Source organism: Arachis ipaensis, chromosome B3 (genome assembly GCF_059453495.1).
Source record: "Arachis ipaensis isolate K30076 ecotype BB chromosome B3, ASM5945349v1, whole genome shotgun sequence".
NCBI classification, from domain to species: Eukaryota; Viridiplantae; Streptophyta; class Magnoliopsida; order Fabales; family Fabaceae; genus Arachis; species Arachis ipaensis.
In genome coordinates, this window is record NC_142438.1 from 13,566,464 (window position 1) to 13,591,707 (window position 25,244).

Here is a 25,244-nt window from a genome sequence, read left to right on the forward strand (position 1 = left end):
GCCTGTTCCTCTAAAACGACGCCGTTTTTTAGTTTATTTTTAAAAAAAAAACAAAAAAACCCGATCCACTCGTTCGTGAACCACCCGTCCCTCCCCCCCCAAACACCTCTTCCTCCATTTATTCCTCTCATCTCACTCGTTCAGTCGTTCGTGAACCCTAGCCCTCTGAAGCCAAGGAAGAGGAACCCCGTACCCAGTACCCTAGCTCTCCGTCGTCGCCGCGGTTCCCAGGTCGTCAGCGCCGCCGCCGTCCCCAGGTCCTCTTCGTCTTCGCTGGCCTCTCGAACCCAGGTGAGTGGTTCCTTGTCTTCATCTTCTCTGAACTTCTTCTTCAATTTTTGTTCCATATTTCTTCAATTCTTCTTGGGTCTTGGCTTGAAGTTTGGTTCTTCAATTCTTCTTCTTCGTTCTTCGGTCTGCATTCTGCATTCTCTATCACATTGAAATTAAGCTTTGGATTCTCTTATTTCGTTTTAATTTTACCGCACTCAACATGTTTGATGAAATGCTTTAACTATATTTCTGATTGGTTTTATAATTTCTAGCTTTTATAATATCTCTCCGTCAAGGTTAGTGGGCTAAACTCATGAAATTTCAGATTACTCAAATATGCAATTTCTGAAATTAGGGATTTGTGAATATGAACTCTGAAGTTAGTGATTGATTTCTGATATATTACTGATTCTGTTCTAATATGTGCTTTTGTTACTGATTCTGAAATTGAGTAATGGATTTGTTTCTGAAACTGAGTAATGGATTTGTTACTGATTCTGTTCTATGGTCTCATGGATGATTATTGGATTTCTAGCCGTTCTATTGCTGTTTTTAATTTGGATTATGATTTATTGATTTTAGTTATGGATGAAAGTATTAATCAAGCAGCAGTTGCTGATAATGCCTGTTTGAGTAATAATTCGTCTGCTATTCCTCCTAATTCAAATGATTCTGCTAATCCTAATCCACCTAGTTCGAATAATAGTCAGTCACAAGGTTCTAATTTTTGTTGTTGAATGCCCTGTTTGTTGCTGAATGATAATTTTTGTTGCTGAATGCTGTTGGTAATGGTGTTTTTGCTGCTGAATGTCCTGCTGTTTTTATTTCTTTGTTTGTTGCTGAATGTTGGCGGCAGAATTTAAATATGGTCATGTTGATAATTTTTTGATTTTTCAATGTGCTGTGGCTAGTCTTTAATTTCGTATCTGGTAATGGATACTTCTTTGTTTTGTAGTTGCTGGTTTTGCTTTGATCTGTAGTTGCTGGCTCCTAATTATTGCTGGTTTTGCTGCTTTGTTTGTTGCTGAATGTTGGTGGTAGAATTTAGATATGATCATGTTGATAATTTTTTTATTTTTCATTGTGCTGTGGCTGGTCTTTAGTTTTGTTTTAATTAATAAAACTTTTATTAATTTCGAATGATGCTGCTAATCTTAATCCTAATCCACCTAAGCAAATTTGCAACAAGTTCTTGCGGATTTTGATGATTGATAAATCATGATGTTGGGATTTAATATTTAGATATGTTTTTTTACTATTTAATTTTTGAGTTTGTATTTTGATAAGATCATATGGATTATGTTGATGATATTTTATGTAGTGTTTTAAATTTCGAAGATATTTTAAGATTTATATTAGACTATAATTATATTTTAGGATGTTTATTTATAATTTATTTATTATTTTATTCTAAAACGATTTTTTCGGTTGAACTACCGGTTGGACCGGTTAGACCAATAAACCAGTGAACCAGTGACTAGAACGGTTCGATGACCGGTCCGGTTCTCAGAACCTTGGTTAGAACTATTATGTAGATGGGGAATGGGGATGGGGAGCAATATTCTCCCAGGGCGGGGAATGGGGACGGGGATGGGGAGCATGGAGGCATCCGCCCTGCCTCGTTGATATCCCTAATGTTAGATGAAAGATTTTATGCATTTGTTTAATTATGTATTGTAATTAAAATATTTTTTATTACTATTTCTAAAAATAAAAAATATATTCTAAATTAGTAAATTAATCAATTCATTTAAAAATTTTATACGCAACATAGGTACATATAATAGAACAAAAGATAAAAAATAAGTAATAAAAATGAATAAATCGAGAATAAAATAAAATATATAAAGTCACGAAGAAAATAAAATATTAGATTAATACCTAAACTATAATTGTTTAAATTAAAATTTGCAATTGAAAATATCAAAAAAGAGAAACAATGAAATTGAAAGATACATAGAGTCATGGAGAGCTATATAAAAAAAATAAAAAATTTAAAATTTATTTTTTGATGAAGAGAAGATGACCACTGGACAAGAAATAGAAAAAAAAATTGAAAATATAAAAATAAGAAGAGAGTTTAAGGGAATAAAGGAGTAACGACACAAGAATTAAATTTGATTAGGTTAAATAATAATCAAATGATAAAAAAATAAAAAAGTGAATTTGAAACTTTAACTAATTGGGTTTAATTTATTTGTAGTGGGATCATTTAAAATTTGAAGTGGGAGCATATTATATATAACTATATTTTTTTTAAAAAAAAATTAAAAAGTGGGGGCAAGTGCCCCCTCATTGTTGCCCCTCATTGTTGCTACTGGGTCCGTCCCTGTTCTTCACCAAGTCCTCTTAACGTAGCTTCAATGTATTCATCTTTGGATAGCGAGGCTCCAAGAGCATTGAGCGCATCGGCTACTTGATTAATCTTTGACATGTATTCTGCTACTGTTGAACCTTGTTTCTTGAGTGCTTTCAGCTGCGTTTTGAGTTGTTTAATCCTAAATTTGACTCTGGCTTCAAAATATTCGTTCAACCCATTCCAGATATCATATGCATAATCGTATTCGATCTCATGATTAACGAAATTGGACTCCATCGTTGTCATTAGCCAAGCTACAAGGCACTGATCTTGCACTTCCCAATCGATATAATCTTGAGCTTCAATTATATTGATTCTATCTGTTTTTGAGCTGAACCGTGGAGGTATCTTCCTTGGATCTAAATGATTCTGAAGCTTGTTCACTTTTATGCACACTAGTGCTTGTTTCTTCTATGTTTTGTAATTGTTTTCGTTGAGTTTAATTGTTGAAAATGCAGCAAACGTGTTCTGGTTGAGAAAGCTCATTGGAATTTTTGTGTTTTGCCTAGTGTTGTCCATGGACCGAAGAAACTCTGATACCATGTGAAGGTATCAAATTCTCTAAGATAACGAAGAGAGGATGAGAAAGAATATGAGAAGTTGAAAGAAAATATCTGATATTTTCTTTGGAGAGAAGTTTTATACTTTTATTGACAAATCTAACTAATTGGTACAATGTGTAAATATTTATATGAAAGCTAATTGACTCTAGTGCTGACTTATACCTTATTTGACTAGTTCTAACAAACTAATTGACTCCAGCTAACTGCATGTACTTTATCATATGTACTCTCAATACTCTTAATACTCTTAACATCAATCCTATTGCTTGAGCTTCGAGGATCTGCTACCTTTTATATGCTATCTCAGTGTTTTTAACAAAGATAAAACACTAAGAATAAGACACAAAAGACAGAGGCATAAAAATTAGTGTTTTTGTATTTTGTTTGGTGATAAATTAGAATAAATTATAAAAAGTTTAATTTATTCTCATTTTTTTCATTAAAAAATATAAAAATAAAAATATAATAATAAAAAATATAATTATAAAATTTAACAAGAATAATAAAAGAAAAAATAAAAAATAAATTGTGTCTTTTATTAGTGTTTCTAATTTTCTATGTCTTTTTTGTCAGGATATACAAAAAATACACTAATTCAGTATATTTAAACACAATATCAGTGTTTATGTCTCATCTACCAAATACAATTTTGTATCTTTGTATTCTTGTTTTAGTGTCCCGTATCTATAAATAAACGCAGACTTATATACTAATTATTCTCCAAACTAACTAAATAATAAAACTTAATAGAATAATATATCACTAATGAAAAGACAATGATCAATATTTGACCATTAAAAGAACATGGCATCAAATTAAATATCTGCACAAAGTGTCTCAAAAGAAAAAAGATAATAATTTAAATAACAGCTAATAATGCAACACATAAAAACATATGAAGGCATATGGTAAGTAATTTCTATCATCACATGCTTCAGCATACAAAGGATCTATGTTTGTAGTGTTTCCACCTTAATTGCCATTTTCTTCAACCAACCTCCTACGCTTAACAGTAGATGTCACAAACCGCTTCATTCCAATTTCATTGCAAGTTATATGCTCCACATTAGTTGAAATCCTTTTTTTGGTAATCATTGCCTTTTGAAAATTTTGAGTCACATGAAAAATTTTATATTCACTATCAAAAGATGAAGAAAAATATACTTATTTTTTATATGATGGCCTGATATAAAGTAGAAAATTAAAAAAAAAAAAACATTTTATAATTTAAGGTGAATATATTAGATATATGTAGAAATTTTAGATTTACACAACTGGGTTGTCCATTCATGGTGGGTTGCTACATGTACAAGGGAGGATTCGAACCTCTAACACCTACTTAAACAGACGGGTGAGCTAACCACTCGACCAACAGATGTTGGTTTATGCTTTGTACCTCTATCCTCTATATCATGTTCCTTTTATTTTTTTTTTTTTGAAATACAAGAGGTCCGAAGGCCAATGTTCGTTCAGTCTGATTTCCAAAACAGTGGGTTTTTCTGTGGGGCCACTATGAGAAACTGAATTTTTATTTTTGTAATGGTCCAACAAGGCCCACCATAGGCCCATTACTAAAAAAGCAGTCGCGGAGCTCTGCAATTTTTCCAACACGAAGACAAAGATAGAGATAGGAAGACGAAGGCGCAACCGTGATTCAAAGTGAGTTATTCTAAGACCCAAAAAAAAAAGTGAGTTATTCTCATTCTCACTAACTATTGAGCTTTGTATCATATTATTATTATTATTATTAAGAATAAACTTGGTTCGATGAATTGCGATTTTGGTATTTTTCATTGTTAGGGAAATCAATTGCAGCTGGTGAAGTAAAATTCTTGTCCAGAATCGCAGCGTGATCTAATATGGACACCGACGATGATTTCACATTTTGTCAGGTTAAGAGATCAATGCCATTTTCTTTACTTCTATTTGATGCTCCTTTGGCTTTTGTGTTTTTGGTTTTTATTCTTTAGGTTTGGAATGTGCATTTCCAAGTTAATCAATCTCGAGAATTTACTTAAGTTGAATTCTAAAGCTTAACTCGTAAATTTTTAAGAGTTTGCATGTAAAATAGTTAGCTCGATTGGGAATCTAAACTTGCAGCTTTAAGAGTTTGAGTTACTTGAGAATTTGATAAGAATTTGTATATCTTTTGTTATTCTTCTAATTTGATGCCTTGGATTTATAGGTTAGTTCGCAGGAGGGTGTTGAAACAAAGAAACTTGCTTCGGATATTGCTGACATTTCCATAAAAGAAGAATCCTCAAGTTCTCCCACTATTAGTAGTAATCAAGATGGTGGTTTCTTGTGGAAGGATGGTTTTGCAAATAATTCGGACTCTATAAAGGAGGACAAGGTTGGTTCTTTGTCTTTCACCGTAACCAGTGCGACTTCACGTCAGCCGAATGAATTGAACAAGAAATCAGTTCTGAGTGATGGGATGAATTCGATTCAAAGGTCTCCAGAACTGAAGAGTCCTGTTGCAAAGCCGGCAGCTCGGACCAAAGTTCCTTTTGAAAAAGGATATAGTCAAATGGATTGGCTTAAGCTTACTCGGACACATCCTGACCTTGCAGGTTCTCTTACTTAATCTATTGCCTTAGTTTTTTATTTAAAAAAATGACTCTACTTAGTTGTAGCTTTGAATGATAAAAATACATGAAGCTTATGGTTGATTATTGTAGCTGAATTTAGAATAAGTTGCACAAAAATTGCTGCAAATTTCTGAATACAGTTGTAGTTTCAAGTTCTTTTGTTACATTACTAAAGCTATTGGTTATATGTTATTTTACAATTTCGCAACTATACTCTAAATTTGGCGGTGAAGTGCTGTTTTCTCTGATCATCTATTAATACACCATATCTGGAACATTGTCATTACTTTATTGATTTCCATCTTGTCCTCTGATTAAGGGTGTGCTTGGGAATGCTTAAAATAATTATGTGCAAATAAATTCATGTTTGGACATTTTAACAGAAAAGCGGTTGAAGATAATCAATTGTGTTTGAAATATATGAAAAAAGCTTCTTTCTTTTAGTGGTATAATTACAAAAATTGGTATGAAATGATTGTTTATATCATTTAACATTGGATGCTTCGGGTCAAATTGGCAAAAATCATTACAATTATTAAAAAAAAAAGCTTTAGCTTATAATCTTTAGCTTCAAAATTTAGCTAAAATGATTGGTTTTTTGTTATAATCTGTTTTCACTTTTTACGCAAACATACTTCTTTTTTCAAAAAATAAGTCTTTTTTAGCATATTCCCAAACATGCTCTAAGTCATTGTTGTGTTAGTGCCTTTATGGTAGCCCTTGGTTGATATACGGAATTCCTTTTAGGTTTTCTGTAGCTGGTTGGTTCTATAAGCATAAAAGTTAGTTCTTTTCTTTACTTTTCATCTTCCAAGAAGTGGCTACATAATGTATTAATCTTATCTATTTAATTTCAGGCTTAAAGGGACAATCAAATAAGAGACTTATTCCAATGGATGAAGTTAGAAAGCACCAAACAGAAGGTGAAATGTGGACTGTTTTAAAAGGACATGTTTACAATATATCTCCATATATGAAGTTTCACCCTGGAGGTATGGCTATCTGCTCATTGTACATGTTCATATATAATCTTGTCACTTTTATATTGCTAGTTTCGTTGAAATTATGCATGCATAAGTTGCTAACATGAAAATCATTTCCTGCCACCCAACCGGGAAAAAAAAAAAAAACTCAGGTGTTGATATGTTGATGAAAGCAGTGGGAAAAGATTGCACATCTCTCTTCAGTATCCTTTTTCTTTTTTGAGATTATCCAACTTAAGTTTATGCTTGAATTTGTAGGATGTTGACATTTTCTTGCATTATCATTTATACACGTGTACACACATACACGAACGAGAGAAGCAATCTGGAATATTAAATCTTTTGCCATTGGTCAAAAACACAAATTAAACATTAAGTCATGTGATATTTTTAAGATCAACTGACCTTTTAAAAACTTTTAATTCTAACATTTTCTCTCCTCATATAAGATCCATTCACTTTTCTCACTGGATACATTTCCTATATATAATCCATGTTTTTCAAGCCTTAAATTTCATATGCAATATGGGAGAGTTAAATTCTGTTGCATATACCATAATAAAATTAGTTTTAAGTAGGTGTGTAAGCACTTGGAAAATCAGGATGTCCACTTGATGAAACCCCTACATGGTTTTATGCATATGCTTATGATTCAAGTTGTAGCTTAGGTTCCTTGGGCATGATCGTTTGTTATCTATAAACTCAATTTCTGCGTGTTAAGGAGCACTTTCAGCTTTATCCTTAATTCTTGTGTTAGATAAATACCATGCTTGGGTTAATGCCGAATTCTTATTGGAGAAATGCCTTGTGGGCACCTTAGATGAAAGTCATTAAAGAAATTAACAGTTGTATACAGATACTAAATTATCACTAGGTCACATTATTTAAAAACTGCACTCCAATCCATTACACCCCTTCATGATCCCTTTTCTGGTCAAACCACCAAGACAATAGTGGAATGAGGAATAAATTCATTTGTGAATTTGTTTATATTTAAAGAATTCCGATCGGAAGTTGCTGGGAAATGGATCCTCTCAATTTTTTTGTAAAGTGTGATCTTTTACCATTCAACATTTTCTCTCATATTTTTTCTCTTGATCCTACTTAAATAGTGTATGGTAAAAGATCACACATTACAAGAAAATTGAGAGGATCCATGCTTAATTTGCTGTACAATGATGGACAGTGCATTTGTTCTCCAAACTTGAAGGCTTGGTTGTCATGTAACATTTCATAAGTGATTACTGACTATTGACTTTGTTCAGTAATTTTTTTTTTTTCATCCCCCCCCCCCTCCTCTTCAACATTTGACATGATTTACAATAAGTGAATATGGCAAGATGATAATTATTTCACGTTTCTGAGTTTTCTTTAGTGGTGCAGGTTGCAAAGTGTGTTTTCTTTTTTTTCTCTCTCCTTTTAAGCTTGTATTTTGCTAGTTATATTGACATAGTCCACTCTTGGATAAACATTGCTTGTGAACCTGGCTTGAATAAAATCTGCTCTATGGTAATTCCAAAAATGAGGAACCAAGGTCTCATTCAAGTGAGGGATTCATTTCATATGCCATATGGTGGAGTCACTTATAGCGAACCTAATCAAGTTTACTTATAAAACTAATAAATACAAATCAAGATTCCAAACAGAAGGGAGAAATATAAATCAAGGCAGTGTAGTGATGTATGGATACACTCATTTTAAATTTGTTAGACAAGGAGATCAAGGTGTATATATACATATATATATACAGTATAAAAAGAGAATTTTAGATAAATTATAATATTTTGATATATACTATTTTTAAATTCATTTTAAGCATGTTAATTAAAAATAATATTGGACAAATTAATACGAAATTGTATTTGAATGTGTCTAAATATGTAAATAGGAGTACTTTTATAAGATATAGTTGAACACAAAAGTATACGTACTAAATAAGTGTCTGAAATGTGAACATAACAATTCAAAAGAATGTCTATATTCAGAAATAGTAACCATGTTATAATGTCCGTTATTGTGGTATCATTTTTTGTGTAGTTTTCTTATTAATTTTTATATATTGAAAGAATGTTTGAATTGAAGGACAAAGATCAGAGTACAGGGTTCAGAAAGACTCGTCCTTGTTTTATTTTTTTTTTTTATTTCTCACGGTATTCCCTAGTCCGACAAGTTAAAGACTAATTCACCGCAATATTGAGTTCCATTTAACCACTAGACCATCCCAAATTGGTTCCTCATCCTTGTTTTATGATGTATTGTATTTAACAACATTCTCGATATAAAATCTGTATCTATTCATGTATCTGTTGAGGTTGAATTGTATGGATTCTTCGTTTTGTATGTTTGTTTTGTTAAGGTTACTGCCCTCCTCTATCTTACGCTTTGTATGTCTTAATGAAATTGAGCACTCCCTCCGATAGGGAAAAAAAAATAATGAAAAAGAAAAAGAAGACAATATCATTGTGATATGACTCACGAGAGACAAGAACTTTTAAGTGCATTTACATTTGTACTGATAAAAGTGGTAAGTTGATACCCCTTATTTTGTTTTTAATCTTTAAAACTTTGTTGTCTTCTTTATAGCTTTAGTAAGTGCTTGAGTAAGGTAATATAACAGTAAATTTGGCTCAGCTATGATGGTTTCTGTCTTTCTGGTGATGAGAAATGGTGTGTCATCCATAAACTGCACTGAGTGTACCTGGTGGTGCAAAGCAACATAGTTTATTTTTGTTTCTCTTTTGGTACAAAACGTTTGGCTAATAATTTACTTCAGCATGATTTGGAAATTTTTTTAAAGAGATACCTGTACTTATTGCAAGTATTTCACTTTGCGTTTGTAAATGAAAAATATCATATGTATTTGTACTTTCATCTTTTAAAAATAAGAATATTTTTTAAAGTTAGATTGTATTTATTAAAATAAAAAATATTACGTGCATATTAAATCAATCACAAAATTAATCATTTTTATTTATAAATATATATGTTGTTTAACTAATTTATAATATATATTTTATATTTTAATATATATTTTAGAATAAATAATTATTTTTAACCATGAAATATTTGATTACGGATAAAATTAACCATCTAAAATTTAAATAAACTTGTAACCATCAAAGTTTAGCTCTCTTCGACAATTCTAACTAATTATTGGTTTTAATGTATCACCCTTAGTTAAGTGTCCTATGCGGCATGATATAATTCATTTAATTAACAAAAATTTGAAAAACTAAATAAATATTAATTTAATTATATAGAATTAAAATTAAAATATATCTACCTTAATTAAAATGAATTCAGCAACATACTTTCGAATTTCGATTAACACTCCCATCCTTTTTCTGCCATGCAAAACCCCTAAAATATATCTACCTTAATTTTTTTCGGTGCCAATTTGAAGGAGAAAAAGCAAATTGAAGAGTGATCCAATTTTGGAAGATTCCCAACAAGACGTGCTTGAACATCTTAAGTCCTCAACAAATTTGAAGAAACTGAGATTTGAGTCAATGGCAAAGTGGGAGGAATGGAACATCATAGATGGTATACTGAGTTTTCTAGTCTATCAAACCTATCTCTGAGTGGTTGTCCGAAACTCAAAAGAAAATTTACCCAGCAATCTTTCTTGCTTGATTGAACTTCTTGTATATGATTGTTGTCTACTTGAATCACAATTTTCAGGAGAAGTGGATAGATTTTGAGGGTTAGGAGAGTCAGAATACTAAGGGCTTTTTCATATTTTGCAAAATGAGGAAGAAGAAATTGGGGTTGGAATGGTAATCTAATCTTTTAGGGTTTAGTTGGAGTGTATCTTATCACGTAGGACATTTAATTAAAATTACCTATTGGTCAAAATGGTCAAATAGAACTAAATTTTAATGATTATTAAATTTATTTAAATTTTTTATGGTCAATTTTATTGGTAATTAAATTTTTTATGATAAAAAATGATTATTTATTCTATATTTTATATGATTTAATAATTGTGACTTATTAGACTAATTTTTTGTGTATGCATAATATAGTTATATCAAATAAAAATATATAATATAAATATTTAAATTTATCCTTATATTTCTATTTATCATAATTTTTTTAAAATTTTAATAGTTGCTTCACCAAACACAAAGGTAAATTATTTTATTCTAAACATCTTATTTCATTTTATTTTGGTTTTTTAGTCAAAATTAAATGTTTTTCTTCCAAAAATATTATTTCTTTTATTATAATTTCCTTCTAAATAACGGTAAAAATATTAATTGTTGTAGTCATAGTAATAGTTTTAGTGATTCGATAATGAAAATGACTTAAGAATACAAGAAATAAAATGATAATTTTAAAAAAAAAAATTAATTTTAACTCGAGAATAAAAAAACAAAATAAAATTTTTGTGATAAAAATAGAATATTTCAAATATTATGGACAAAATCAGAATTTCACCGAAATGTTAGCAGCTAAAAGAACAAATAAATAAAATGTTTTGATATCAGCTATTGTTTTTATTGATTAAAAAAATAAAATTTTGAGGTATTTTCAAGTACAAAAAAGTATGGTTAAGCTATTCAAATACAAATGATAAAAGCTATGAAAATAGTCTTTTATCTTATTGCCCCATATATTCTTCTGTAGGCATAGTTTTGACATCTTACATTTGCACACATTCCTTAAATTTTATTCAAGGTGGAGTCTAACAAATTTTATTTACGGGCCTGCTACACATACAAGTTTACAAGCATCCAAGTTGGCCCAGCCCAAATCGAAGACACGCGCATAAAGAAGCATAACATGGCGCGTCAAAATCACGCGCTCAACACAAACGGTTACGTATGGCAGACTCTTCCACTTCCTCCACTTCTTCCACTTCTCAAAACGCTTCGAAAACAAGGAAACGCTCCCATTTTCGAGCAAAAATCAAAGTTCAAAACATACAAATCGTTGTTCGAAACCTCCATCAAAACAACATCAAACTCTCCGTGAAGAATCTGAAGAGAAAACAAAGCAACAACACTCAACGTAAGTTCATTAACATTACTGTATATTCTACTTTTCTTCTACGTCGTTCTTCTAGGGTTTACTGGGCTATTATTCTTGCTTCTTTGTTACACTGTTCTAAGTTCTACGTCGTTCTTCTAAGTTCTACGTCGTTCTAAGTTCTCCTGCTAATGTTGTTGATTTTTGGGGGTTTATTCCGTAGATTGGGGGGTGTATACTGCTTGAACTTGTAATGTGGCTTGATATTGAAGCATGTTTGACTGATATCTGACTGATATATATGAATGTATCTGAATAATATCTATCTCACTGTTATCAATGGGTGTATCTGATTCTTACATATGGGTGTATCTCACTGTTATCAATGGGTGTATCTGAATCATATATGCGTGTATTTTACTGATATCTCAATTAATTTGATATTGAAGCATGTTTGAGTGATACCTGACTGATATATATGGATTTATCTGAATCATATCTATGGGTGTATCTCACTGTTATCAATGAGTGTATCTGACTCATATCTATGGGTGTATCTTACTGTTATTAATGGGTGTATCTGACTCATATATATGGGTGTATATTACTGATGTCTTTGGGTGTATTTTTCGTTTCAGACAAAATGGCAGCAAGAAACCAAACAAAGGACCTTAAGTGTGTCACACATCTCCTGAGTGATAAGTTCAGAAACATGACTGAGGAGAAGAAGGCAATTGTCAGGGATCTCAGATTTGGTGGGTTGATGCACGTCCCACCTCTAAGGGTGGATCACCAACTCTTAAGGGAACTGGCAAACAACTTCAAACTTGGGGAGAACAGACTGAAGACAGGATATGGTTCTTTCCAAATAACACCAAAGACAATAGGTGATGCGCTTGGCATCAATGCAACAGGTAACTAGCTCAAAATTATAGGTGTATATTAAGTTCATGATTGGGTGTATTTAAGGTTGATGCTTGGGTGTTTTTGAACCGATTTTGATACTTTGTTGTTTTCTTTTTTGTAGGAAATCTGTTTCCTGAGAAAGTTGAGTATAAGCAACTTTCTGATGATGACAAAATAATTTATAGAAGATTCTAGGGTAAGACCCTCAAAAGTCTTACCGATGAAATGATGGAAATAGGCGTTGGCAGCGAAGAGGAAAGCCTGATGTTCAAGAGGATATTCATCCTCTACATACAGATGGCGTTCCTTTTGCCAACGACGATAAACAAAATATCGCCCGTGCACCTGGCCCCAATTTTTAAGATGGACGGCATATCGGAGAGAAACTGGGGGGGGGGGGCATGTTTTGACCTTCATTATCAAGGGCATCACAGACTACCAGGAGAAGAAGAAGAAGGCAATTGATGGCTGCCTCTTTGCCCTGATGATAATATACTTTCATCTTTCGGAAAACAAAGGCAAGAAGAGGGCTGAAAGACCACCAAAGCCTTGGATTGCCAACTGGACTAAGGAGCAGTTGGTGGAAAGAATGACTGCAGAAAGAGAAGAAATTTTGGTAAGTAAACATAATATGTTGCTTGTATTTTATTTACCTGAATGCTGCTAGCTAAAATATCTCATGTTTCAGGGGATTGTGAAGATGGCGGAGACAAGAGCAAGAGAAAAAATAAAAAAAAAAAGAAAAAAAGAAAAAAAACAAGAAATAAAAAAAAACAAAAAAAAGGAAGGCGAGTCCAACATCGTCTTCGGAGATAGAAACAGCTACTGACAGTGACACTTCTACCTCTGACTCTGAGACTCAACAAGACTCAGAGGATTCAGCAAGAAAACACCCCATCAAAAAGGGGAAAAAGTAAGTACCATACTTGGGTGTAATTTCTTTTTCGAGTTGGGTGTATTTTGTTGATCACGTTGGGTGTATTTTTAGTATGTTCTAAATAATCATTGTTTGCCTTCCAGAATGGACTCCAGAAAAAGAAAGCAGATGCAAGAGGAGTCAGATTCTGATTCAGAATCTGAATCTGAACCAAGTGATGAGTAATGTCCTGAAATTATTACTCCTTTCTTTTGGCTTCATTATAAAGATTTCGTGTATTAACTAAAGTGTCTATTATTATATTAACTTATAGGAGCGAAGAATCATCACCTGCAGAGAAGGAGAAGAAAAAGAAAAAAACAAAAACAACACCAAAAAAGTAAGCACTTCTTTGCATAATATTCTGTGATAAAATTAATTTTTTATTTCTGATTGGTACTCTTTTTTTTCCACCCAGAACACAACCAAAAAAGAAAAAAGTTGTCGTGGAGGATTCACCTCCTAAAGAAGACCAATACTTTGACGGGTACAGTACCTCGTAAGCTATATTACCGTCTATCGTCGTAATTATTTTTGTTAACATCTTCTTTTATGAATGTAGTGAGACATATGAAATATCAAGTGACGAACTGGATGAATGGCTAGGGCAAAACGTTGATAAATCTGCTGCAGAGGGGTATGTCTTGCTGGGCTGTCTATTTCATATTTTGTTGTGTTTTGTATGCTAATAATTGTTTCTTGTTTCGCAGGGAGAACCAACCTGACCTGCGATCGACAGAAGGTCGCTATGTGTCGTCTGAAACGTAAGAAGCTTTATTATTTAATAAAATCTTGTTATCATGATTTGGGTGTATCTTGTGGAACCATTTGGGTGTATTGTGTGGATCAAGTTGGGTGTATGTTGTTTAATGAGTTGGAATATTAAGTTTGTTGTGTTAGGTGTATATTGTCCATTCGGTTGGTTGTATCTTGTGCATTCATTTGGGTGTATTTTATACCTGTATCTTATTTTGTCTGAATAACATGAAATCTGTTTTAGAATACCGGCTGTAAACTTGGGAAGTGATGGTCCTTCCTCTCAAGGACACACAGAACAGAGTAGTGTAAACCAGCCGTCACAGAGCATGTAATTTCTCTTTCAAATAACCGTTACTTTTTTTCTTCTATTACCCTTCTACTTCTAATTCTGTATATATTTTTTTTAGAAAAAAAAGCCCTTTATTATTTTATTCAAGAAAAAAAAGGCAGGAAAAAAAAGCAAAAACTGCAAGTATGTAAGTTCTCAAAAAAACAAAGCCTGTCTTCTTTTTGAATTGTTCGGGTGTATTTCTTAAATTTCTTTGGGTGTATTCTAGGTTGAGTCCGTCTGATTCGAATATGATGGTTGTGAGGGAACAGACACCGTCGGAAGCGCTTGCAATATGAGTTTTCCAATAATATTTCAACCTTATAACCTTATTATTTTCAAAGGCGTTGTTAACCTTTCATTTTTCTTCTTGTTTAGAGTCCCGATTCAGGTTTTTGTGCCGGCATCCCAAACAACCACTGAGACAGATTTTGAACCAACCCCTATGCTACAGATTGAAGGGACTACAGAAACGTAAGAAATAGTATTGAGTGTATATTTGTTTAGAGTTTGGGTGTATATTAGCTAACAGTTTGGGTGTATATTGTTCATGATTAGTTTTTTTTACGCCGTGATTAATTTTTTGTAACTGTGCAGCACTCCTGAAACCCCCAAACAACTTCAAGAGACCACACCCACGGTTCCCCCAGCTCCAACTAAAATGTAAGTTCATCAGACTAAAATCAATCTTTGCTTATCATCCGTATATTCTTATTCTTATTCTTATTTTTATACATGACGCAGTCATCCAGACGCAGAAGACGCTGCTACCCTGTTGATGATGGCACGGGCAGCATCCTATGTTCCTAAAACAGATCCAGGGGTGCCATCATTCAGCCTTGGATTGACTGATTCAAGCCAGGAGGGGGCGTCAACGCAGGAGACAGAAAGGGAAAAATCTCCAGAAGCTGCGAATTTGATAGAACAATTGGACAGTTTGGTCCAAAGAATAGCAAGCAGCGCGGCGAAGGGAAAAAACACAAGTCCACAAATTCAGAGGGAGACTGGGGGAGAAAGTTCTGCAAAGTTTGAAACTCCTGGGGGAATGAATCAAATTCCAGATGATATGAAACAAAAGTGCTACATCTGGGGGATGAGACTGAAGGAAGATGCAGATGGCAATACTAACGAGTATGAGGAAATGTGCACTCTGATTGGCCAAGGAGAATACATTTTGATGAGAATGCACCTTGCCTCCCTACAGGCAAAAAGTGGTATAGAATCTCAGGTAATATTAGAATAACATTAATCTTTTTACACCAAAGTCAATTACAATGCTTATTAATGTAAAATTGATTTTGGCATATATTTCTAGATTGTATCTGCCATCTGCCTCATCCTCAACAACAAAAATGAAAAGAGGTTTAAAGAACAAATATACTGTCTCCCCCCCGATATTGTGGTAAGTGTTACTTCTCCGAACTTTGGGTGTATTTTCTGTATTGATTTGGGTGTATTTTTTAGGTTCCATTGGGTGTAAGTTTAGTATTTCATTTCTTGATTCGCAATTCTTGCAGTGCATGGCACTTTCGGATCACCCAAACGGGAAATTCGTATCACCGAAAACGAAAAAGGAATTCAGGGTGGAAGCCTACCCGAGTTTCATTCCCTTCATAGATAGAAAAAAATTGACTTCGCACCCATATGTAAGTTTTTGTTTGCTAAATTTGTTAGTATGCTTATTTACTTATTTGCAAAATAAAATAACACACTGTTCACGTGTGGCAATCCTTCAGATTTTTGCCCCTGTCTGCTACTCGGGGCATTGGTGGTTATGGCTGATAAAAACAAGAAAGCGAAAATGTCAAATACTTGACCCGCTACACAAAAAAGCTCCCACTGATGAGAGAAAGGCCATTAATAAATTCACTGTAAGTTGCCTCTGTCTTCTTTACTTTAATAGATAGGTCTATTTCTTTAGTTCTGATGGGTGTATATTGTCCATTCAGTTGGGTGTATCTTGTCCATTCATTCGGGTGTATTACTGATTTGTTTTCGTATTTAAGGGATACGTATTTTCAAGATTGATAACATATGCCGGCGGGGAACCTCTGCAGAAAGGGGAGAGGGAGAAGGAAATTAAATCACCATATGTTAAAATATCAGGCCAAAAAACAAGGTATAAATTTGTGACTCTGAACATTAAACTTTTGTAAATGAGATTTGTAATTTATTTTCTTCGTTTTCAGCTATGACTGCGCTGTGTACGTTATGAAGTGAATGGAGTTAATTGAGCCGGAAAACATCAAAAAGGGGAAGTATCAATGGGATAATTGGCCACAGGTAACTGTCTTTAGAACCATATAACTCTGTATTACTTTACTGAATTAATATTGCTGTTTAAACAGAATATACTTTTTAATTGTAGGAGGAGGTGGACCACTATAGAGTGGAGTACGCTTCCCGGATACTATTCAGTGAGATGAATACACAGAGAAATCGGGCAATTAGAGAGAGTAGTGCTATAAGGCTGTCGAAGCCATCCTCTATATTATTAAGTCCGTTTTGTCAGATTAATTCTGCTGATATAGAAATTGGGTAATCCAACTGCTTGGTAGTTTGTAAATTGAACAAATAATGTAAATATTTGCCATTTATCAACAACTTCTATTCCATGTATATTTTTTCCCATAGTTAAACTATCTGTGCTGGTAAACTGTCTGTGATGTATTCAAAAGCTGTATTACAGGTGGTAAAATATGAAGGAAAAATCAAGGCATATATAAACGCAAATTATAAACTGTTACACCCAACGCAAGTCTAATAATACACCCAAGATTGCATAAAATATACACCCAAACTGTCTGTGCTGTATTCAAAATGTATGAATTACATGTACTAAAATATGAAGAAAAACATCAAATCAAATATAAACCCATAACCTGAGAATTTTTACAGCTTTTGTTCTATATGTATCTATATATGTGTCTATATGTAAATTGTGAATTAACGAAAATACACCCAAAATAACAGTGCTTTTACACCCATATTATGTAAAACTATACACCCAACGAGTTATCCCCTGCTGCTGGTACCCTGAACTAATAACTCATAACGTGTCCTTGATATTGGCTGCAATTTGAATGCGCCACTGATGCAGCATCAAAAAGGTTTATCTGAAATATAACACACACACATTACCTAAACTATTAACGAGAAAAATAAACTCAATTGCCACAAATTTAAAGAACAGTACTTTTACCTCGCTTAAAACTTTCGTCTTCTTCTTCTTTGTGGCATTTGCGATCTGTTTCTCCAGCTTTGAACCTAGCCTGTTTTTTGGACGTCCTCTTGTTCGAATCCTTGGCGGGCTTTGAAGCTCGTTAACAGATTCCAAGTTGGCGTCTTCGTGGGATAAAGAAGATGTCCCCTTCCTTTTGGCTTTTAATGATTCCATCTCGGCCATGACGTTATCGTACGCACGGTGCAAAATTGCAGTCAGCTCCTCCGATTCGGAGGCAAATTCGCAGATATTTTGCGGACGAAAAACCAATTGGTCGAACCTCTTGCTTCTTGGCTCCATTAGTGGCTCGTCGTGGCTGCTCTTGATGTGTGTGTGTCGCCTCTTTACCTTCTTGCTCCATCGTTCCAGTATGTATCTCGGTGACACTTGGCTTACTTGTTCGAAGCTTAACACGCTTAGTGCGTGACGGCACAGTATCCCTCTCGACTCGAATAATAAGCATTGGCATTTTACCTCGGCTGCCACTGAGTCGTAAGTAACCACGAACTTGTTGAATATTGAGCTGGAAACTTGTTCTCCGACGTCGTATACTGAATAGCCTAGAGCGGAATTCTTTAATCTGGTGATGCAATTCGCCTTTCCTCTGAATTGCGCTTGGACTTCCCTAAACTTTGCGTGAGTGTACACATCTTGAAACTGAGCTTCAATGCAGGATTTGGTTGCACACGGTATAAGCGTATGAAAATCTGCAGCATCTGATTCTCTCTCTGCTTGCTCGTTGCTTCCGAGGCAATTATCGTATTGTTTGACGAACTGAATAAGCGAGCTGTTCCGGGTGATATACTTGTTAAAAAATGAATGCATGCTCTCGCTCCTTTGTGTGCTTCTCATCCCTGTCCAAAAGTGCTGATCCAGATAGATAGGAACCCATATGTGACGGTCTTCGTACAGATCTGCATAATACACCCAAACACAGGCTGTAAATACACCCGAGGGGACATACAATTTACACCTCTGCTGCAGATTTTAAAAAGACATTACCTGAAAGCCACTTGTTGTCCGCAAGACCAAAATTCAGCAGAAAATCGTTCCAATTCCTATCGAATGAGTCTTTGCTATGAGAGTTCCAAACAACTTGGCTCATTTCTTGTTCGATATCGGCATGTCCCTTGTACCCGTTTAATTTGCTTGGAATCTTCTTCATGATGTGCCAAATACACCAGCGGTGAACTGTTGTTGGCATACAGGCCTCTAAAGCCCTTTTCATGGATGCGCACTGATCGGTGAGAAACCCTTTCGGAGCGTTTCCTCCCATGCAACGAAGCCAGCTTTGAAATAACCATTTGAATGATTCAATTTCTTCGTTCTTCATCAAAGAGCATCCGAGAAGTGTTGATTGACCGTGGTGATTCACCCCGACAAAAGAACCACAGACCAAATTATACCTAAAACAAATTACCATGGTCCAGAATGCAAAATCATTAGTTACACCTTAACAAATGCTTCGCATACACCCAATGAAACAGCCAATATACACCTCTGATGCGGATTCGTAAAAATAAATTAATTTAGCATCATAAACAGGGGCAGTTTGTTACCTGTTTGTGTTGTAGGTGGTGTCGAATGAAATGACGTCTCCGAAATACTCAAAGGCGGTTCTGCTTCTTGCATCGGCCCAAAAAGCCAGCTTAATCGATTGATCCTCTTCGAGTTGGAGCTCAAAAAAGAAATTCGGATTCTTCTCTTTCATTCTTAACAAATATTTCCCGAATTCCTTTGCATCTTCTTGTTCGGAAACATTCCGCACTTCCCTGGTAATGTAATTCCTCACGTCCTTTTCGATAAAATTTAGCTCGCGGTGACCCCCAGCAGCCGCAACAAATGATTGGTAGGTTTTGCTAGGTCTGATACCGGCCTCCTCGTTATTCTCTATCGTACGACGAATGGACATGCTTAGTTCCCTGTGTTGTTTGAGCATCTCTGCTTTACTTGGACAGCAGGGGTATGAATGATCCAGCACAACCTTTGAAATGATCCAAGCACCGACATCCTTCAATGTGTGTATATAAATTCTTGCAGGACAGTTTAAACCGGCTGTCGGATTGGTCTTCTCGGTCGGAGATATTTTAGATTTCCATTTTCCCTCTCTGCTACATGTAATCAGTTGGTTCTTAATCTCGTTTCCCTTCCTATTTGTGCACCGAACTCTTGTAGAGAAACCTGCAGCCTTGGCGTAGTTTCTGTAAAATTTTTCAGCATCTTCAAGGGTGGTAAAGGTCATTCCGACCTTTGGAACAAGCTCGTCATCAACAACTGAGAGAGGCTGCAAAATACACCGTGTCAAAACTGTGAATACACCCATAGATATGATTCAAATACACCCAATCATGTCTAATACGATACAACTCAACTATAGAATGACTTTTAAAGCCATAAACTGTAAATACACAGTCTGCAGATATACACCATCTCAAAAACTAAAAACACACCTAATCATGTCTGATACACCTGAACAACAATAAGTCAATTAAAATAACAAAAAATCAGTAAAGTGTAGATACACCCACACTTCTAGCTAAAATACACCCAAACAAGAATTGATCTACACTCGAGCGTCTGCTACAAATTCTAGGTAATTAATCACAACTAATACATTGAATCGACAGATTCAGGTAAACGTGTTACTTTCACAGTCAATGTTCAGCAATCTTTCAACTACACAATGGTATACAAATTACTGAAAGAAAATTCATACTAATCCTATGTAAATCAAACTTCAGGGACTTCGTTAGATTCTGACTCATAATCCACTTCGCCTGCATTCAGCTGACAATCTGAGGTTGAATGATCCATTATCTTCAAAACGAGATCAAACTTTGATTTCAGAAAACAACAAATCAAAAATAGAAAACGAAGCTCGAGTTGCAGAGAGAGAAAAAGGTAACCTAAACGAAGAAGATGCTAGTGAGAAAAGGAGAGGAAAAGAACGATGGAGAAGAAGGAGGGAAGACGCGCGAGAAGAAGAACAACGAAATCTCAAAATAACGAAAACGAAAAGGGAAAGAAATATTTTAAATCTGGTAGTTAGATATACGCGCGATGTTATATAGCGCGTGTAATCAACGTACCTGAAGCAGCGCATATTTTGATTTTATTGTTTAATGAACTTGTAAAGCATACAAGCCATTAGGGCTTGTATGCAGAGCTTTTCCATTTTATTTAAGGTAATAATTATTCCGGCATTTTCCTAAAATAGGAAATAAATTGTCATTTTTCATGCATTATTGTATAATAAGTTTGTTTTGAACATTTTTAACACATGAAATAATCATACATTTAACTAAGTCAATATATAATTAAAGTTTAAATAAAAATAAACTTTTTTATTATATAGGTATTTCTCAATTTTTATGGTATCATGAGAATAAAAATGTTGTAATGATAAGTTAATTATCTAGAGTTTAATTCAAATACGATAATCTATATTCAAATAAAATATATAGACAGATTTATTTAATGTGTTAAATAAAGTACAATTAAGTTTATTAGAAGATAATATATAAAAAAAGGCAATTTATTCTCTAATTTTCAAAGAGTATTGGTGATTACCTTTATTCAAGATATATTCATACATTGTTGATTTCACCGTAAATTGTTAGGATTTTCCTACTATGATTTGGGTGTGCTTGTTTTAGAAAATCGATTGAGAATCTAACTCATTCTTTTAATTAAAAATTCAAAATTTTTATCTTTTCAATATTTTTGAAAAATAACATATATATTTAGACTTTTACTCAGTTGAATATTAGAACGATAATTAGGAGAATAAATTAAGTGTTTCAATCATTAATTTTTTTTAATTTTTGAACTTGGAACCGTGAGATTAGACGTCCTGAAGCACCCTGCTAGACGTAGATTTTTATAGATGAAGCTTTGCCTGAAGTTGAGCTGCACATAAATGGTCTGAACCTGAATGCATGTATGGCTGCAAATTTCAGTGTCATACTCCTTCTCCTGATTTCTACTTCCATTGCTAATTGTCGTTTTCTTTACTCTGGCAGCAATCTCTTTAACAGTTAACATTGATTTGGACTGCTTAGCAGCATCCATATAATAATAAACATAGTTAGAGTAGTCAGTTTATTATGTGTCACTATTTAACAAAAGTAGTAAAGCACAAAGAATATTTAACTTGAGTTCAATCATATTCTCTCCATATATTTTCCTGCTAAATTGTTCAATACAAACAGAACAACTAGATAAATGATGATATAAACCTTCATACTTTTACATTCGTTTTTCATTTTTTTATTTTAGCTGTTTTTGGTCGGAACCTTAATATTTGAAGTCTTCATGAATGGTTCCATCTTGGGTAAAAAAGTCTTCTTTAACATTTCTAGCCAAGGGTAGATACTAAAGTTGCTCCTATTAATCAGTTCATCCTTTCAGACATAAAGTTGTATAATTAATATGATAACCCGCAGCAAAAATCTTATATATTTTTTTTTCAATCATTCTTTCACTTTTTTGGGCCCTCTTTGGAGAAATAAAACGGAAAAGGCCATGCTGCATTGTCAAGTCATTAGTCACAAGTCACAACCCAGCCACAGTGACATCTTTTAATTACTATAACCAATTATATTATACTAATTTGCATGGTAATGATAGTTCTGTACATATATCAACGCATGTTTTAGTATATAAACTTCTTCCCACACCCCGTCCCCCCCAAAAAATGCAGCAAACAGATAGAATCTGTTTCATCAGAAATCATCACTTCATGTTCAACAAGTTTCACTCAGATAGAAGATGGGTACTATGCATACAGTTACAAAGTAGATTAGAATTCTGAACAAAACTAGCTGATACAAATACTCATTAATCATGGGAGCAGAGGAGCATTACGATACATCTTCTAAGTATATAAAACCTTCCTCTACCTTCTTTGAGAAGATCACCCATTCCTTTGCCCATAATCCTTCTTTTAGATACTCTAATACTCTCAGATGTTTCTATCTTCATCTTCTCCTCTGCATATATCAACTTGGGATTCTGATGCTTGTTTCCTCCTTGGTCTTTCTGAAACATGTAGTGGTGTACTTTTTTACAACTTTTCCTTGTGTTCTGAGTATGCTTTTCTAATGTGATGAAAATATATCACCTTTTTTATTTGGGGGAGCTCTGGGGTGGTGTTGAATGAAGTTTCAACATGCGGTGATGATTGAATTGCATGAAAAAGAAGGGGGGGTTGGGTTAAATAGGAAGAAAAATAATAAATATAAAAAAAAAAAAAAAGAGGGAGAGGGGGTTGTGGTGGTCCTGTGGTTATGGCTCTCCCTGGTCGCCAAGGAAGAAACCAAACGTGGGATTTTGTGGTTGATCATATGTGATGTCCCAGCTATCTCACCAGGGAGCTACACTTTGGGTCCCAACACTTACTGGCAAGCAACAATAATAAAAAGAAAGGAATGTTCAAAGTCACACCCATAAGCACTCTCTCTGTCTTTATCTTTTACTTTGGCTTCTTTTTTTATCTATCCTCATGACTTACCAAAAAGGATGTTAGGCGTACTACTTCAGTGCACGAGATTCCTATCATTATGTTGGATGGACATAGTCTTCAATATTAGTCTTAATTATGTTAGCCAGATTTATGTATGTATACTTTTCTAGCTTTCTTTCCCCCACTCACCCTCATACCCTTCTTATGCAATGGGCCAGTGGCTACTGGCTAGTACTTCAATCCACTCATCATCAAACTGAAACTAAAAGTTAACTTTTTGGAATAAATTGATTAGTTAGATAAAGTCAAGCTAAGACTAATAGAATATACGTCAAAATCACTTCTAACTTAATAAGCTTTAAAAGCACACCTACGCTCAATCACAAAGCTATATTATTAGTTTTCAATGGGTATCGGTTGTAATTTCATTTCGATGAAGCATAGTAACTGGCTTTTTGTCCTGATATCCCTACCAAATGTCACTGTTTTCAAGATAAAATGAAATTCTTTGGGGGCTTTGAAGCAAAACATTTTCCATAGTATGTATGTATTTTCAAATATGAATAATTGGTAGTCATATATGATTAGTGTAAATGCCAGCTTGGAAACCTCTTGGAGAACACTACTCCTTGATTGAATTTCTAATAGAATGACCTTTAATACACCTCATTAAACTTATATTATCAACTCATCCACACATCCTAGTTCTGTAACAAGACAGTAATCCCCCTCAGATGACGACGGATTCTATTATTGTAATGGATCATATGGCATCAACAGAGGACTAAAAGAGAATACAGTATAAAGAGAATAAGGGGTTAGAGTCTTTTACTGTTTTCTCTAGTGATCCACAACTGGTTTGATTAAACCTACACGAACAAAAAGGAGAGACATAACACCCATAGAACTTGAGCTTTTGCTGGGATGCTAAAGTTTAAAGCCTTCTTTCCTAGTTGGGTGGTGTAAGCTCAGAAACGACACTTCCAATACAGGAAAATTGTATTGGTATAACAACTTGATTGTGCAGATCAGCTTTACTCAACAATGTATCAGTGATATTTTAGGTAATCTAGTTAACATGACAACTAGATAGACTAATCTCTCTCGTCTTTCTTTTTTGTTAAACGGGGGTAATTCATGACTTCACAAAGCGGTTAAAGCTAAGAATTAGTTTACCTAGAAGAGATAAGCACGTGATTTGCATGCCCCTGCTCTTTTCATCACCCATATTATTTGTTCTATTTTATATATATGGTCTTCCTTTATTGAGTTCTATATTAAGAATTAATATACATGGCTAGCAATAGCAAACATGATAGGGGGACAAGTGATATAAACCTACGTGCGAGAGAATAGCGGAGGTGGAATACCATGTAGAATTCACCTACTAGTCTAGTGGTTCCAAATACAAACTATATTTATATGGGATGGACAACATCAGAGAACTCTACCAGATCTTGCTAACAGCAATACATTAAAATAGAAGAGACATATTTATACGGTGTCAAAATCTTGCACGTGATTTTCACGTGATGAACATGGCCAGTGTCTCTGACGTGGAAGACAAGGTTTGTTTAATTTGTTGCTTTGCTTATTTCATTTCTTTAGACCACAGACTCCTTTCCTTGGCTGTGAGAGAGCTTCCTGTTGTTTTCGTTGTATTCGTTTGCCCTTAGACTTAGACGAACTATTACTAGCCAGTAGGACCACTGTTTCATCACTTTACGACGATTTGGAAAGTTTTGATAATATGCCAAGTTACCAACAACGAACTGTCACATATACGTGTAAATGGTGTAATACCATCACACATTTTTAATGACCATTCAGGTTGAAATAATACACCCCAAAAACTTCCACATCAATTTAATTTATATTGGCTATTGAAATGGATTGCCAGGCTACAAT

At 34.1% G+C, this 25,244-nt stretch overlaps 5 protein-coding genes and 1 long non-coding RNA gene across 7 annotated transcripts in view; 3 read left to right on the forward strand and 3 right to left on the reverse strand.

Moving 5' to 3' along the window:
* The window catches only part of LOC107634189 (pentatricopeptide repeat-containing protein At1g34160), a 190,865-nt gene that overhangs the window by 65,868 nt on the left and 99,753 nt on the right, over positions 1 to 25,244 (reverse strand). The gene's annotated exons all lie outside the window — the stretch shown is intronic.
* Positions 72 to 8,124, forward strand: RLF (reduced lateral root formation). Of its 2 annotated transcripts, none has more exons than XM_016332531.3 (7): positions 72 to 291; positions 4,748 to 4,883; positions 4,996 to 5,087; positions 5,381 to 5,768; positions 6,644 to 6,778; positions 6,922 to 6,972; positions 7,527 to 8,124. In XM_016332531.3, the coding sequence occupies exons 3-7, from the start codon at positions 5,055 to 5,057 to the stop codon at positions 7,601 to 7,603; spliced, it is 684 nt and encodes a 227-aa protein (XP_016188017.1). In that variant the 5' UTR covers positions 72 to 291; positions 4,748 to 4,883; positions 4,996 to 5,054; the 3' UTR covers positions 7,604 to 8,124. The 2 variants fall into 2 exon arrangements, with proteins under 2 accessions (XP_016188017.1, XP_016188020.1); XM_016332534.3 differs by having other exon boundaries at positions 113 to 291; positions 4,748 to 4,854.
* Positions 14,012 to 14,332, forward strand: LOC148569881 (uncharacterized). The gene is made up of 3 exons (XR_015907323.1): positions 14,012 to 14,049; positions 14,125 to 14,199; positions 14,273 to 14,332. It is a non-coding gene; the product is annotated as an uncharacterized LOC148569881 (long non-coding RNA).
* LOC107632541 (uncharacterized) lies at positions 14,432 to 16,805 on the forward strand. Its single transcript, XM_088506694.1, has 9 exons — positions 14,432 to 14,448; positions 14,879 to 14,944; positions 15,028 to 15,123; positions 15,247 to 15,312; positions 15,394 to 15,877; positions 15,965 to 16,051; positions 16,167 to 16,295; positions 16,386 to 16,520; positions 16,656 to 16,805. The coding sequence occupies exons 1-9, from the start codon at positions 14,432 to 14,434 to the stop codon at positions 16,803 to 16,805; spliced, it is 1,230 nt and encodes a 409-aa protein (XP_088362820.1).
* LOC148569882 (protein FAR1-RELATED SEQUENCE 5-like) lies at positions 17,699 to 20,686 on the reverse strand. Its single transcript, XM_088506695.1, has 5 exons — positions 20,609 to 20,686; positions 19,432 to 20,156; positions 18,875 to 19,278; positions 18,644 to 18,786; positions 17,699 to 17,740 (listed from the first exon to the last, which is right to left on the reverse strand). Exons 1-5 carry the CDS (start codon positions 20,684 to 20,686, stop codon positions 17,699 to 17,701), a joined length of 1,392 nt encoding a protein of 463 aa, XP_088362821.1.
* Positions 22,712 to 22,858, reverse strand: LOC148569883 (small polypeptide DEVIL 4-like). Its single transcript, XM_088510152.1, has one exon. It carries the CDS (start codon positions 22,853 to 22,855, stop codon positions 22,712 to 22,714), a length of 144 nt encoding a protein of 47 aa, XP_088366278.1. The 5' UTR covers positions 22,856 to 22,858.